This window comes from Populus euphratica, unplaced genomic scaffold, assembly GCF_000495115.2.
Source record: "Populus euphratica unplaced genomic scaffold, PopEup_1.0 scaffold45.1, whole genome shotgun sequence".
Taxonomy (NCBI): domain Eukaryota; kingdom Viridiplantae; phylum Streptophyta; class Magnoliopsida; order Malpighiales; family Salicaceae; genus Populus; species Populus euphratica.
The window spans coordinates 1,008,177-1,022,231 of NW_011499886.1; the positions used below are offsets into that span (position 1 = coordinate 1,008,177).

The following is a 14,055-nucleotide window of genomic DNA, read 5'->3' on the forward strand; positions in this document are numbered from 1 at the left end:
ATTTTTGATCAACTTTTTAATTTGTAAGATTTATTTCTTATTATTTTAATAAATTTAAAAAAAAATTATTAATAAATTACCTTTCATTCATTCTCAATCAATTTCATTCTCAAACAACCAATGATTCTCAATTACCTTTCAGGTACAGCACTTTAGGTTTACTGGTTCTTACAAGAGATTCACCTAATTATTCATGCATTTGTGTTTATCCTGTGCAATTCTTCTTCTTCTTCTTCTTCTTGGGGGCTGAGTGCCTGAAAGCCTTGGATTTTCTGAGGCACAAGAGAGTCCTCATTGGTGCCAAGACCAAGATGACCATTTTGATTCCGCCCCCAACTTCATCGATACAGGCAAAAACACAATGAATAAAATGTTTCCCCGCACTACAGAATCAATGGTTAAGAGGGAATTTTTTCACGAAGAAACTCTCCAGTAAAACTCTAGCAATCTAGAAGAGATTAGGTGATAAATATTTAAAATTTCCCGGGAACAAAAACGAGGTACTGAAAACATTTTGAATGGTTATTCTCAAATCTTTTCCTATTCTGGAAAAAAATTAAAAAAAGTTGCTTGAGGATTCACCTACCAGGAAGACAGTCATCCCCATGACCTAATTGCCCATCTTCTCCCCGTTCCCAGAGAGCAAACAATGTTTCCACCTAACTGCCCATCTTCCCCCCGTTCCCAGAGAGCAAACAATGTTTCCAGCTTTCAATTTGTAGTCTGGTTGGGTATCAGCTGGAGAGACCACCGTGAGAGCTAAAGAACATGAAAAGAGTCATTGAGAATCCTAGCATTCCCCTCCTTCCATATACCCCCACACCGCCGCAACATAGCCCTAGCCCCTCCTTGAAAACATTAACAATGTCCTCCATCGTACCCACAAATCCCAAAAACCTATTCCACAAGCCATGCCACAGGACAGAGCAACAAAAAGAGCACACGGTTATTGAAATGCCCCTTGGGCGGTTTGTTTTACAACTTTTTTTTAAATCATTTTTCAAATTCTTTCATGGCTATTTAACTTTACAAAAATTCATTAATGAAAACTAGTTTTGATCAAAAGAAAAACATTTACAAAGAAAAGTGTTTTCCTTCTCTCAACTCCGGAAAACATTTTCCTGATCTTTAGCAAAAACTGATTAAAATAAAATGATTAAGTTATCTTTGAAATTAAAATTTATTACACTAAAATTCAAAAATTATTTTGTATTTTTATATTGACTTTTTAGTAATAATTAAGTTGAATGAGGAGTGATTTAATAATTAATAAATAGAAATACAATTTAAAAATAAAAAGTTGCCGGCTTGTGTGTCGAACATGCCGCCGACTTCAGACAGCGCGGATGGCGATCAAAGATTGCCTTTCTTGGTGGGGGAAGAATCATCTCAGCAGGACGATGCGTCTGGCCTGGTGATTTCTAGTTTGGCATCAGCGGCACTGATAAATTTATAGTGATAAAGATAGAGCATGTGTCATCCATCCCCTTCACTGTATTTCTAGTAATGAACAAATCTAAGGCGCGATGTACGAACTGTCGAGACAGAAATGGCTAGACAGTGATGGCGGCATGTACAAGAACATAAATTAACTACAAAGTTATTGACTTCTTACCCAGTCTTGAATCTCCTCACAAAACCAAATCCGACTCCCCCAAGCGTTAAGCAAGTGTTTCTAGCTAATATAATGGGGATTGGTTCTCCATTATTGTTAGGCAATTACCATCACAGCTTAAAAAAACCGGGTTTTTTTTATGGTGCTTCATTGTTTGTAGGACAATGAAGAAACTCCCCCTTTTTCTTTTTCTTTTTCTTTTAAAAAACTTATTCTTAGACTTTTTTCTTTTTAGAATTAACTTTTTGGGTCTAATTCCAAGACATAAAGTTTTCAGTTGGGACTGCACCTCCTTTTAAAGTTTTGAAATAAAAAATTAATATATTAAAAAAATGTTTTTTTAATGTTAACATGATATATTTTTAATAAAATTATCAAGCGATTTTTTTACCAGTCTGTCATGACTTCTCTTCGCTTTTTTTCTTAATTTTAATTTTTTTTGTACTTCCAAAGAAAAAATTTCAATTAACACATGCTTACAATGAAAATAGTCTATAAAAAAATGCAATGTATTATTTTTATATTTTTAATCCACTGCATGATTATGAAAATATTTATGTTTTATGAAAATATTTATGTTTTATTGAGATTTTCTTTCATGATTCTCATAATTGTTTGGTCCAATAAATAAATATTTCAAAAAATAATTACCAATAAAACAAATAAATTCAAGTGATGTCTTGGAGCCCATGCAATAACAAAAAAAAAAATGAATTTATTTGTTTGCATGTCGATGTTAGAAGTGATGCATCATTTTCTTTTCAGTGGTGTGACACTTACTCATAAAAAAAAATTGGTTAGGCTGAGATAAATATTTTTTTCTTTCTTCTATCTTTTTGTTCTCATTCCTTAAAAAATCATGCTTGAACTTTAAAAAAACAATTGTGCTGTGATTTATAATAGATTTTGGTCTTTTTTCTTTTAATTATTGTTCATTTGGCTTTTAAATCTTTTTAAACTTTAGTTTTTTTCAATTTAATCCTTAGTTATTTTATTTAATTTTTTTATATGGTTTGATCTCTCTGCTTTTAGTTGCTATATTTCTGTGTTTTATATTTTTTATTATTTGTTTCTTGCAATTTTGTCCCTTCTCATTTTCTTGCATTTGTTTTTTAATTAATTTTTATCTTTATTCTTTTAATTGTTATATTCTTATTATTTTCTTGATATATCTTTTTTTTGTCCCTCAACATTTAATTTCATTTGGTTTTCTATCGAGTTTTGGTCATTATTCTTTCAATAATTTTTTTTATTATTATTTTACAAGTTAACCCCTAGTTACCTTCTTTAATTTTTTATACCATATTTGATATGCATTATTTGGTTTTTAAATTATTTTATGATTGAATATTTTATTTTGTTATTTTTTAGTGGTTGTCTTCCAAGGGCAAATCTTTATTAAAAAATAATTTTTTTAAAAAAAAAAACCATTATTTGTTGTTTGGTTATTAAACCCTTAGCTTTATTGTATTTTTTTTTATGTTGAGTTATCACGGTTTTATATTCCAACTAATAGGTTAATCAAGTTAATTATGGTTACCTTATATTTTTTTTACTTAGATGTTTTTATGACATTTATTTTTCTTACAAATTCATATTTTTTTGTTAAATTATTAACCTTTGAGTTATATGATTTATTCACTTTTCTTACCTCTTGGGCTATCCTGAATGCGTGTTAATCCAGTCAACCCGTGTTAGCTTGTATTTTGTTACTCAATATTTTTTTAATTTAACATCGGTCTTTTTTGCTAGGTCATTCTTTTCAAAGTCTAATTTTTTATCCCAATTTCATGTTGTGAGCGATGAGCGGGTTAGTCGAGTTAACCTAAGTTGACTCAGTTTTTTTTTCTTAATTTTTTTATAACTAGAATTTTTTTTCAATTTTATTATTTTGCATAAAAAATTTTATCATTGAGCTTCGTCATTTTTTTACTTCACTTTCTATTTTATTATTTCAAGAACGGGTTAGTCAAGCTAACTCAAGTTAGCTTAAGTTTTTGTTCTTAGTATTTTGTTTTTTAGTGTGGGACTTTTTTGTTGGGTCCTTCTTTTAGAAATCTATTTTTTTTTATTCCGATCTTATATTGTGGGTAGCGGGTTATTTGAATTAACATGGGTTGATTCAGAATTTTTTTTCCTCCATTTTTTATGGCATATTTGCTTTTCAATTTCATTATTTTACAATAATTTGTTAGTCTTTGAGCTTTGTTATTTTTTTTACTTTTCTTTTTATTTAATTATTATGAGAGCAGGTTGGTAACGTTAGCATTTAGTTATTATGAGAGCAGGTTGGTAACGTTAGCTAGAGATGACTCAAGGTTTTTTAAATATTTTTTTTATTAAACTCTTGTTTTTTATTAGCTCATCCTTTTAATATTCTTTTTTATTTTAATTTTATATCACATGTTGTTACACTATCAAGTTACCCTGATCTAATTTGGATTTTCTTCTTCAAGGAATGTGTATATATATTAGGCTACTAAATTTTTAACTTTATAAATTTTTTTAAGGTTATTTTAATTTTATATCCAAATTATATTTTTAGTTAATTTAATCTAGATTATCTCATATTATCACATTGTAAATATCATTTTTTAGTGTTGGAAAAAACTTTTACCTGCCCGCGACATATCAGGGCCACCTGTCTAATAAATTCTAAATGAAAAAGGCAAGATTAAGATCACGCATAAATTCAAAAGTTTGAATTGGCTGATCAAAACAAAATTCACAGCTAAGATTATGAAAAAATTCTAGATCGTGACAGATATTTTGACCATTAGGACCATTGAATTTTCAATAAAATAACAAGATTGGATCCACTGTATTTAAATTCATTGACAATTAAGAAACTTAAGGAGGTTAATATGATGACTAAGAAGATGTATTCCTTCCTTAACTACTAGGATTTAAATCTCAGATCAAATTATAAAACATAGATTACTTTTTTTTTTTTGTAACTGTTTATCTGACTAAAGCAAGGAGATAAATTTTATTTTATTTTCTTAAAAACACTTATTTAGGATACCCTTCCATAAAACCAAATAAAGAAAATATCTACCTGCACGTCCACATCATGCATCCAACCACCGACACGTCAAAATGAACCCTCCATCTTGGTAGTTCTCCTATGCACATGTAGAGTTACAACGGAGAGTTGATCCAATTCAAAATTCGGCTAGCGGTCGGGATCGATTTGGATTGATCTATTTTTTTTTATTTTTAAATAAATCTAAAATAATATTATTTTAATAAAAATAAAGTTTTTCTTTAACTCAATGCTGGTTAGACCCTAAATTGACGAATTATTAAATTAATATGGTACACTAATTGTTGTAAATAGGCTACTATATACTTAATTTGAAGGTCAACAAGTCCCTTCCCTGTAAATATTAAAAGAAATTGAAAGGGTTGGTGAAATTACTATAATGTTAAACACTATTCATCCTTACAAAAATCACTATAAATTATAATAAATATTTTTTCATATAATTTTTAATTTAGACTTTAAATTTTTATTTTGTATAATTAACCTCTTTTATTATAATTATAGGGTTACTTAATTTTTTTCTTAAAAAAATTAAAAGGCTTTATGGATTTAAATTTTTTTTTAAAAAAATTAAAAGCTGGTGCACATGAATCTGGCCTTGTAGGCCTACATATAGGTCTTTTCTTGGAGGGACAAACGCGTTGTTTATCTCACTAGGCCAAGCAATGTATGATTTTTTTTTAAAAAAAATTAATATTTTTTTTTAAAAAATAATTTTTAAATTTATATTTTAATTAATACTAATTCTTTGTGATTTTGTTTTTGCTTATTTAGTATTTTTTAAATAGTGGTTTTTTTTTAATCATATTAGATATATTTAATTTTTGAAGAGGCTAGTACTTAGTATAATTCATTTAGGATATATATATATAATTTATTTTTAAAAATAAAAAATATTTATTTTTCTTATAATATTTTTCATATGTGCAACTTTGTATAATATTTTTTTATTTTATTCAATAAATTTCATATGTGTATTAATTTCAATTACAAAATAATTTTAATAAAAAAATTATTAAACTCAACCGGGTAAATAATCTGTGATGCAATATTAAATATCTTGATCTATTTTTATCTCAATTTGTTTAATTTTATTTTTAGTTATTGTTAATAATTTTATTTATTTATTTACATGATTGTTCTTAATTTATTTAATTAGATACGAGTATAAGTTTTTTTTATTTATATTTAGGAATTGTTTATGTAAAAAAACATGTTGAAAAAGCCATATGTTTAATTTTCTTTATATCATGTATTGATATTTTTAATTTGATTCCTATTTTTTTGATTTTTTACTTCTTTCCTAAACCCTTTTATAAAAGTTATATTATTTTTAATTTTATCATTCAATCTAAGTTTATAGTGTATTTTTTTTAAAATTTTAGTCCTCATTCTTGTTCCCCCCCTTCTAATATTTTTATTCTTTTTAATTTAACTCTCAAATTAAAAATTTATTATTATATTTTAATTTATTTTTGATTTTGATTTTAATTCTCATTCTCTTAATTACTATCAAAGATTATTAGTAATTAATTTTTTTCAATTCATTTGCCAATGGTTAATATTGAAGGGGTTAAGTTTTACACTTTTCATTTCATACATATAATATTTTCAGTCTAATGACTCGGGTCATAAAATTGAAAAGTGAATAAGAGTTGGTATTTTTTTTTTTTAATATGATTATTTAATATTTTTTAAAAAAGAGCTTTGTGTCCTTCTTCAATTTATTTTTATATAAAATTGTTCTGATCTCATAATCTAAAACGTGAGTTTGTAAAATTAATTCAAATTAATTCTTCTTTTAATATCCAGATTATATATTTATTGTGCTGACTCACACTAACTTTTTTTTGTTGATTTTTTTTTCATCTGTCATATTGTAATATATATTTCTGTTTTTAATCGTTGTCTCTTTTTTTTTTTTTTCCCGTATGATTCAAACATAGCAACCACTTTCATTTGTTATCCTGAGAAGCTATATTTAGAAACTTTTGGAAAGAAACAACTACAACTAAACCCCAACGGATTAGTCACATCAGCGGGACATTCTGTAACTTAGCCCACTGAACACTTAGAGATCAAACCAGTGCTCTTAACTTAACTGGGCACGTGTCTGTTCATGATCAAAATGTTTTTGGTTTTTTTTGTTGATTAAGGAATATTGCCATGACCCAGTCTAAGAATCCAAAACATGTCTCCCGACAGATCCTTGGCGTTGAGATCTCAGCCCCACTAATTCAGTGCCCTCACCAACATAACTAGACGCGTTGTGGAGATCGGAGAATAAGTCTTTCCGTGTTCTGTCTTAAATTTTGAACCTTTTTCTACTTTTAGTCTGTAAATGATGTTGGCAGGCTGCCTCCCAAAGATGGGTTTGTACCATCTCATCTTCACTGGTCCCTCTACTGTTTTGATTTTATCAGTACAGTCCCTCTTCAATTTCTTTTCTCAATGTTGCCCTCGCAATTCATTATTTTCGTTACGGGAACGATTTTCTCAAGGGAGGGGAGAGTGGCCTTTATTTCTTTCGCTTTGATTGTTTTAGATTGTATTCACAAAAATATATGTTACTCATTTTTGTTTAAATGACACGTGGACAGCTTGGTCAGACTTATTATTTGACTTGGATGAAAGTTCTAAATTCAAAGAAGAAAAACAAGGTACAAGGTTCAGGTTGGTTAACACATAAATTGACGAGGGGCTGGATTGGAAGAATCAAAATAGTAGAGGGACCGAGCAATCTCATCTAACCATAACTTTTTCTGAATTGGTTGGTAGAAAAGGAGACAAACCAGCTACCCTAATAACCCTTCCTTGTTAATTTTAAAAGATATAAGTTTTAAATTTATTTATTAAATATTACTAATTTGAGGATCACATATTTTAGAAAATATCATAAAATTAATTAAGGTCTAAATACTCATAATTAATAAATAAAAAATACTCTTCCTCACGCACCCCTAGACATCCATGCCTTTCTCTTTGCTGGCCATGAAAATCATAGAATAAGCAACAATAAAATAATTTTGCTTGAAGTCACCAATTTAGTTATGAATAACTTGTTTTAGCTTACAACTAGTTCATTGGTTGGCTCTTTGACTTGATTTAGAAAAATTTTAAACTAAAATAATTATTCTAGCAGAAGAGAATTGATTGATACCATCATTAAATTAGGTTCAACGTGTTGACATTAAAATTTTGATTTAAAATTTTTCCATTCAACTTCTTATTTAGCGTATATTTATAATTATATAATGTAAAAGTGTTTTAATATAACATAATTAATTTAATAAATTTCAATATAATTTAGATAATCAATAAAAAATATAATTTGATTTTAAAAAATTAAAACAATTTTTTTTTGGGTATTTAGATGACTATATGTTAGATTAATTTAAATTTTATAGACTAACTAATCAAATTTACAATCTAAATTGTGAACACTACTTGATTTAAAAAATTACTTTTTAATTATTATTTACTTAGCAAATAAATATTTATAAAAATAAACATAAAATAAAAATCAAGATATTTATTTAAGATTATAATAATTTTATAAAAAATAAATTGAAATAATTTATGAAGATAAATAAAATATTTAAAAATAAAATAAAGAATATTTTTATTTTTTATTTAAATTAATATTTTTTAATATTTTTAAATTATTATGGTAGACTGATATTAAAAATAAATTTTAAAAAATATAAAGATTTTATTTTAAAAACCTTCTCGTATCTCAAACGCCACCGCGTTTGCCTACCGATAACCGCTCTTAGCTCACGTGTTATTCTATATATATATATATATATATATATATATAGAGAGAGAGAGAGAGAGAGAGAGAGAGAGAGAGAGACACACACACACACACACACACACACACACACACACACACGGATGGTCTCAGCCCTCTCTTTTTGAAACGCGGATTCCTAAAGTCCGACTCTGTATGTCACAGAAATATAAAAATAAATAAATGCGGGGCTGGTCACTCGTTGAACCCGCCCGACACCTCGCTATATTTTTAATTGACTTGAAAAAAATAATAACAACAAACCATCCAATCAGAAGACTTTGCACTTCATCAGAACTCACTATACTTTTAATTTATTTATAACCCAATCCCTTTCATTTCATTTCATTTCATTCCCCCAATTCATCCCCCTTTCTGTTTTAATAAATATTAAAAAGAATAATACGGAGAGATAAAACAATGTATTTCTTTTTTTTGAAGGAAAATATTATTAAATTAAACACAATCAACTCTGGTAAAGAAATATTATGTTGACTTTCATCGGCGTTTAACGAGATTCGGTGTGCTCATAATTTTAATATACAAGATTTCAGGATCAAGATGGTCAAAGTACAAATTTTAGGGACCAAATAAAATGTTATTTCCCCACCTTTTTATTCGTTTTTTTTCTTGTTATAAAGAGAACAAGCAAAACCTGCACCATTACAAGACCACACCCCCTTATGTTTCAGCACCCCAAGACTCGACCTCAAACACCATCTTTCTCTTAAGCCTGATTTTTCCATGGACACAGAAACTTCATCGTAAGTGCTCACTCACAAATCCCTCTTTCGCTCAAGAATTGGACTGGAAAACTTGTATTCATCTCGTAGGCTAAATTACTAACCATCTTTTTCTTGATTGACATTCAATATTGGCAGGTTTGAGACTAGTGAGATGCTGGCCAATTTCTTAGCTTCCACACCATTGCTATCCGAGTCATGGAGGCTCTGTAATCTTGCCAATGCAAATTCACCTCAGGGTTTTGTAGCAGAACAGATTGGAAGTATTGGGTATTTGGCCTTTTCTGGTATCGAATCGGTTTCAGGGTCAGACCCCAGTTTCAAGAATCTGCTTCCTTTGCCTGATGTTGCCAATAGCATGTTTACTCCATTGCATCGCCAAACTGAAGGGGAAGAGCCAGTCTTGGTGCAAGGTGCCTTGCTGAGGATCTTTGAGAATATTTATAAGGACCCAAGCTTTCAAAACCAGGTTAGTTCTCTTCCTTGGTGATGATCTTCTTTGATGTACGTGTTGTTGCTTAATCATATGCTGTTTGGCTGGGAAGAAAATCGATGAAAAATGGGAGGATTGATTTCTGTCTGTTTTCCAAGAAACCAATTGCAGATGTTGTTTTCTGGTCTAGAAATTAAAAAACAAATAACAAAATGTATTAAGAATGATGAAAATCTCGCCTATAGTTCTATGATTACTTGCTTTGATTTCAACATTGATGTTAGCAATTCTCTCATGGTGTGTGTCAGGTATGTGCCTCCCTTTTTGGCCATTAAATGTGAGAAAGGGCCAAGTACCAATATTCCATTCATACCATTATAATAATTAGTGGCTTGGCACATCTCACACTCCAGGGAAAAGATATTCTCGTTCACTGTAGGCATAAGAACTAAGCATTAATTATTTGTTGTGCTAATAATTGGGTTAAAAAAATTAACTTTAATCACAATAAATAAATACATGGTTCTTTTTGACTCCCTTGTTAGCTTGGTCATAAACATAATCCACTAAAAGAAACTAGAAAAAGAAGAGAGGCCGGCAAGAATTGATGAATCTCACAGCAGCACTATGCACGGTGTCTTTTTATAAAAGACATTTGCTTTCCGTTGGGACAAGGAAAGAGTTCTTAGGGTTTCACCCCCCACATCTTCTGGCCTTGTAAAGCAAACAAGAGCTCTCCGTGGGAAAAGGAATCAAGGAAAAGTGAAGCTAGAAAAAGTTATCGGGCCTTGTAGCTATCATCTCCTTTGTTAAAAATTAGATGAATTGTTATAGATCACTTTCAGAAACTGAGTTGAGAGGAGTTTGTGAGTTTCTATAACCAAATCACTATCAATCCCCAGATGGAGCAAAAACAAATAGGTGTGCTGGCTTCATTACGTGTTCCACTACAAGATAGGACGGCGGATATCTCTGATCATGATGACCTTGTCTTTGGTAATAACTAAAATGTGCTTGAATGTCTGTAGAAGACAAGCACAAAAACCAAAACCCTCTTGTGCTTTGAATCGCAGCTGGTTGTCATCTTTTGTCTAGTTTTTATATCCCTTCAATTCGATCCCTTGGCGCTGGGTATACATCGTGAGGGTAAAGTCACTCTTGCTATGCCGTGTAGACTTCACTTGCCTTTCGTCCATTTCCCTGCCGACTAGCAGCCACATATTTATCAGCCGCCTCAAATTGAGAGCCTAGCTATAAACCCCGCCTTTCTAAAAGAACAAAAAGCTCTGAATCCTGCCAATATTTGTCCTGTAGTTCTTCTGATCTGCTGCCAGCTTCTTCGAAATCGCTATGAAGACTTTCATGTCAGAACGTGTTTTGATGTCTTGTGCACTACTGTGCATATACACATAATATATCTTTTCCCTTTTGATAGGTTAAAAAACATATCAAAATATTTTTTTTTAAAATAAATTAAAATAATATATATTTTTTATTTTTTAAAATATTATTTTTAATATTCACATATCAAAATATTTTTTTAAAATTAAAACAATAATAATAACATAAAACAATTTTTTTAAAAAATTATTTGAAAAAAATGACCGAACCACATAAATAAATAATGCATAATTAATTACCGTGTCGTTTGTCACAACTCTAATGTTTTATTCAAGATTATATATAAAAAAATTTAATTTATAATAAATAATATATTCCTAATAAAGAATGGTTTACCAAGTTTTTTTTTTCCTTTTTATAATCTAATAACCAATTCGAAAGTGTTGTGCATATTTTGAACCCGAAATACAGTCTCGATCCTACACGCACATATATACTCTAATAATTATACAATATTATAAATAAAAATATTAAAAGGGATTTAGAGGTAGTTTAAAAAGAAAGATAGAAAAATTAGTCAAATTATAAAAACAATTTATTATACTAAAAATGTAATGATCTTAAAACTGTATATTTACTTATAAAAATATTTCTTATTAACATTTTTCTGCATCCTGTAATATTTTATTCAATAATTCTTCCTAAATTGCTTTTATGTTCTTAAACAATATGTAGTGTTTATAATTTGTGGGTTTGGCTTGATGTTTGTATCTGTTTTAATTCCTGTATTTTCTTTGATCTCACTCCTACAAATGATAGATTTTCTAATTTTGTTTTCTATTCTCTCCCCTTCTTTGGTTTATTTTATTTGTTTTTATTCAACCTTTTGCTTTATTTGCTTTTACCACCCATGTCAAATCAAGGTATCCTAGAGCCATGTGTACACAAATGAAATATAATGCACTAGCATCAATAATTCAGTCTCCGTTCAATGTTGCTGGAGAACGAAGACTCGAATTGAATAATTCCGAAGTGGGCTGTCCATCACTGTTGATACCACCATTATTATAATATTTGAATGTGATGGGCTTTAGTGACCACATGGTTGACCAGGTACTATCAACCCTACACGTGCTGCCACATTAGACCAAGTCTAAAATTTAGCAGAAGCTTGAACTTCTAGAATTTATCATTTGCTTTTGAAAAAGCTGTCATTTTTTCTCTTTTTTTCATTTAATGGCGTGTGGTATCTTTGAATTAGTTTTGCTTCAATTCTTATTGCTTTTTTTAATTAAGAAATTGTATGATATCATGTTTATTTTTTAAGAGTGAACTTGTGTGTATGCAGATGCAAACACTGATGCAGACAAGCAAGTCAATCATCTTCACAGGCCATTCCGTAGGTGGAGCAACTGCTTCTCTTGCTGCTCTTTGGCTCCTCTCTTACCTTCAATCAAATTTCTTAAACCTCTCGGTATTATGCATCACCTTTGGCTCTCCATTGCTAGGCAACGAGACCCTTTCTCGTGCCATTCTTCGCGAAAAATGGGGTGGCAAGTTTTGCCATGTTGTATCGAAGTATGACATCATGCCAAGGATGCTCTTTGTTCCAATGGATCCCATTGCTCCACTCATAAAACCCCTGCTACATTTTTGGCACATGTATATGAATTCTCCGCATTTTGGATTGCTTGCTGTACCGTTAAGTGATGACAGCATGGCTCAAATTTTCAAATATGTATTATTTCACTTGGAAAAATTAGTAGAAGCTGGAGAAGAGGCAGTGACTGGAATGTTGAGGCCATTTGGGAACTATTTTTTCTGTTCGGAAGATGGAGCAATCTGCGTGGACAATGCAGCATCTGTTGTTAAAATGATGTATTTGTTGTTCGCGATGGGGACGTCTAGCTCTAGCATTGGGGATCATCTCAAGTATGGTGATTACGTAGGGAAAATCTCCTTGCAATTTCTGGAGAAGAGGAGTTTCATGCAAGGAGAGCTTCCTGAATCAAGCTATGAAGCAGGAATTGTATTGGCTTTGCAGTCCACAGGAATGTCTTGCAAGGTAGCGCTTTCTATCAGAATTATTGGTATTCTTTTGGTTTTGTTGTGCTATAATAGATTTTAAGAGAAGTGGACGTACTTTCTGAAGTCATTCTTTCTTGAATCAATGCGCAGGAACCAACTGCAGGGCCAGCCAAAGTTTGCCTACAGGCTGCTAGGCGATTGGGGCGCACACCAAACCTCAACTGTGCCAATCTGGCAATTAAACTGTCCAAAATCAATCCTTATAGGGCTCAAATAGAGTGGTATAAAGCATTGTGCGACCGGTCTGATGATCAGATGGGTTACTACGACTCCTTTAAACAAAGGGGAGCCTCGAAAAGGGACTTCAGAGTCAACTTGAACCGGCACAAGCTGGCTCAGTTTTGGGATAACGTAATAAACTTGTTTGAAAGCAATCAACTCCCCCATGATTTTTACAGACAAGGAAAATGGGTCAATGCTTCCCAGTTCTATAAGCTCCTTGTGGAGCCATTGGATATTGCTGAGTATTATCGAACAGGCATGCATCGTAGCAAGGGGCATTACATTGACCATGGAAGGGAGAGGAGATATCGTATTTTTGATAGGTGGTGGAAAGAGAGAAGTGTTAGAGGGGAAGATTATAAAAGGAGCAAGTTTGCAAGTTTGACCCAAGACACATGCTTCTGGGCAAGAGTGGAGGAAGCCAGGGATTTGTTAGATGCTCTTAGAAGCACTAGTGATCCGAGTCATTTGGCTTTGCTTTGGCAGAAGATAGATAGTTTTGCGAGCTATGCAAACGCGTTGGTTGAAACTAAGGAGGTGTCTATAGATGTAGTGGCAAAGAATTCAAGCTATTCATTGTGGCTAAAAGATTATAATGAATTGAAATCACAAATGGTGCAATTCCGTCCCTTGTTTTTGAGTTTTGTGAATGAGGAAGTGGTTCCATAGTTTCCATTGAAAGGCTATGAAGCCATCTGCCAAGCAGGTTTTGTAATGAATATGTAAGATATATTTTGTAGTTTTTGTTACATGAATCAATTTACATAATATTAG

General features: G+C 30.8%; 1 protein-coding gene across 1 annotated transcript; it reads left to right on the plus strand.

The window, feature by feature from the left end:
• Positions 1–9,100: 9,100 nt before the first annotated feature.
• LOC105130353 (lipase-like PAD4) lies at positions 9,101–14,055 on the plus strand. The gene is made up of 4 exons (XM_011032813.1): positions 9,101–9,218; positions 9,336–9,666; positions 12,320–13,036; positions 13,150–14,055. The coding sequence occupies exons 1-4, from the start codon at positions 9,199–9,201 to the stop codon at positions 13,948–13,950; spliced, it is 1,869 nt and encodes a 622-aa protein (XP_011031115.1). The 5' UTR covers positions 9,101–9,198; the 3' UTR covers positions 13,951–14,055.

Coding starts and splice junctions, on each gene's coding strand:
- LOC105130353 (XM_011032813.1), top strand. CDS start 9,199: ATGGACACAGAAACTTCATC. Junction 9,219..9,335: donor ATGGACACAGAAACTTCATC/GTAAGTGCTCAC, acceptor CAATATTGGCAG/GTTTGAGACTAGTGAGATGC. Junction 13,037..13,149: donor CCACAGGAATGTCTTGCAAG/GTAGCGCTTTCT, acceptor ATCAATGCGCAG/GAACCAACTGCAGGGCCAGC.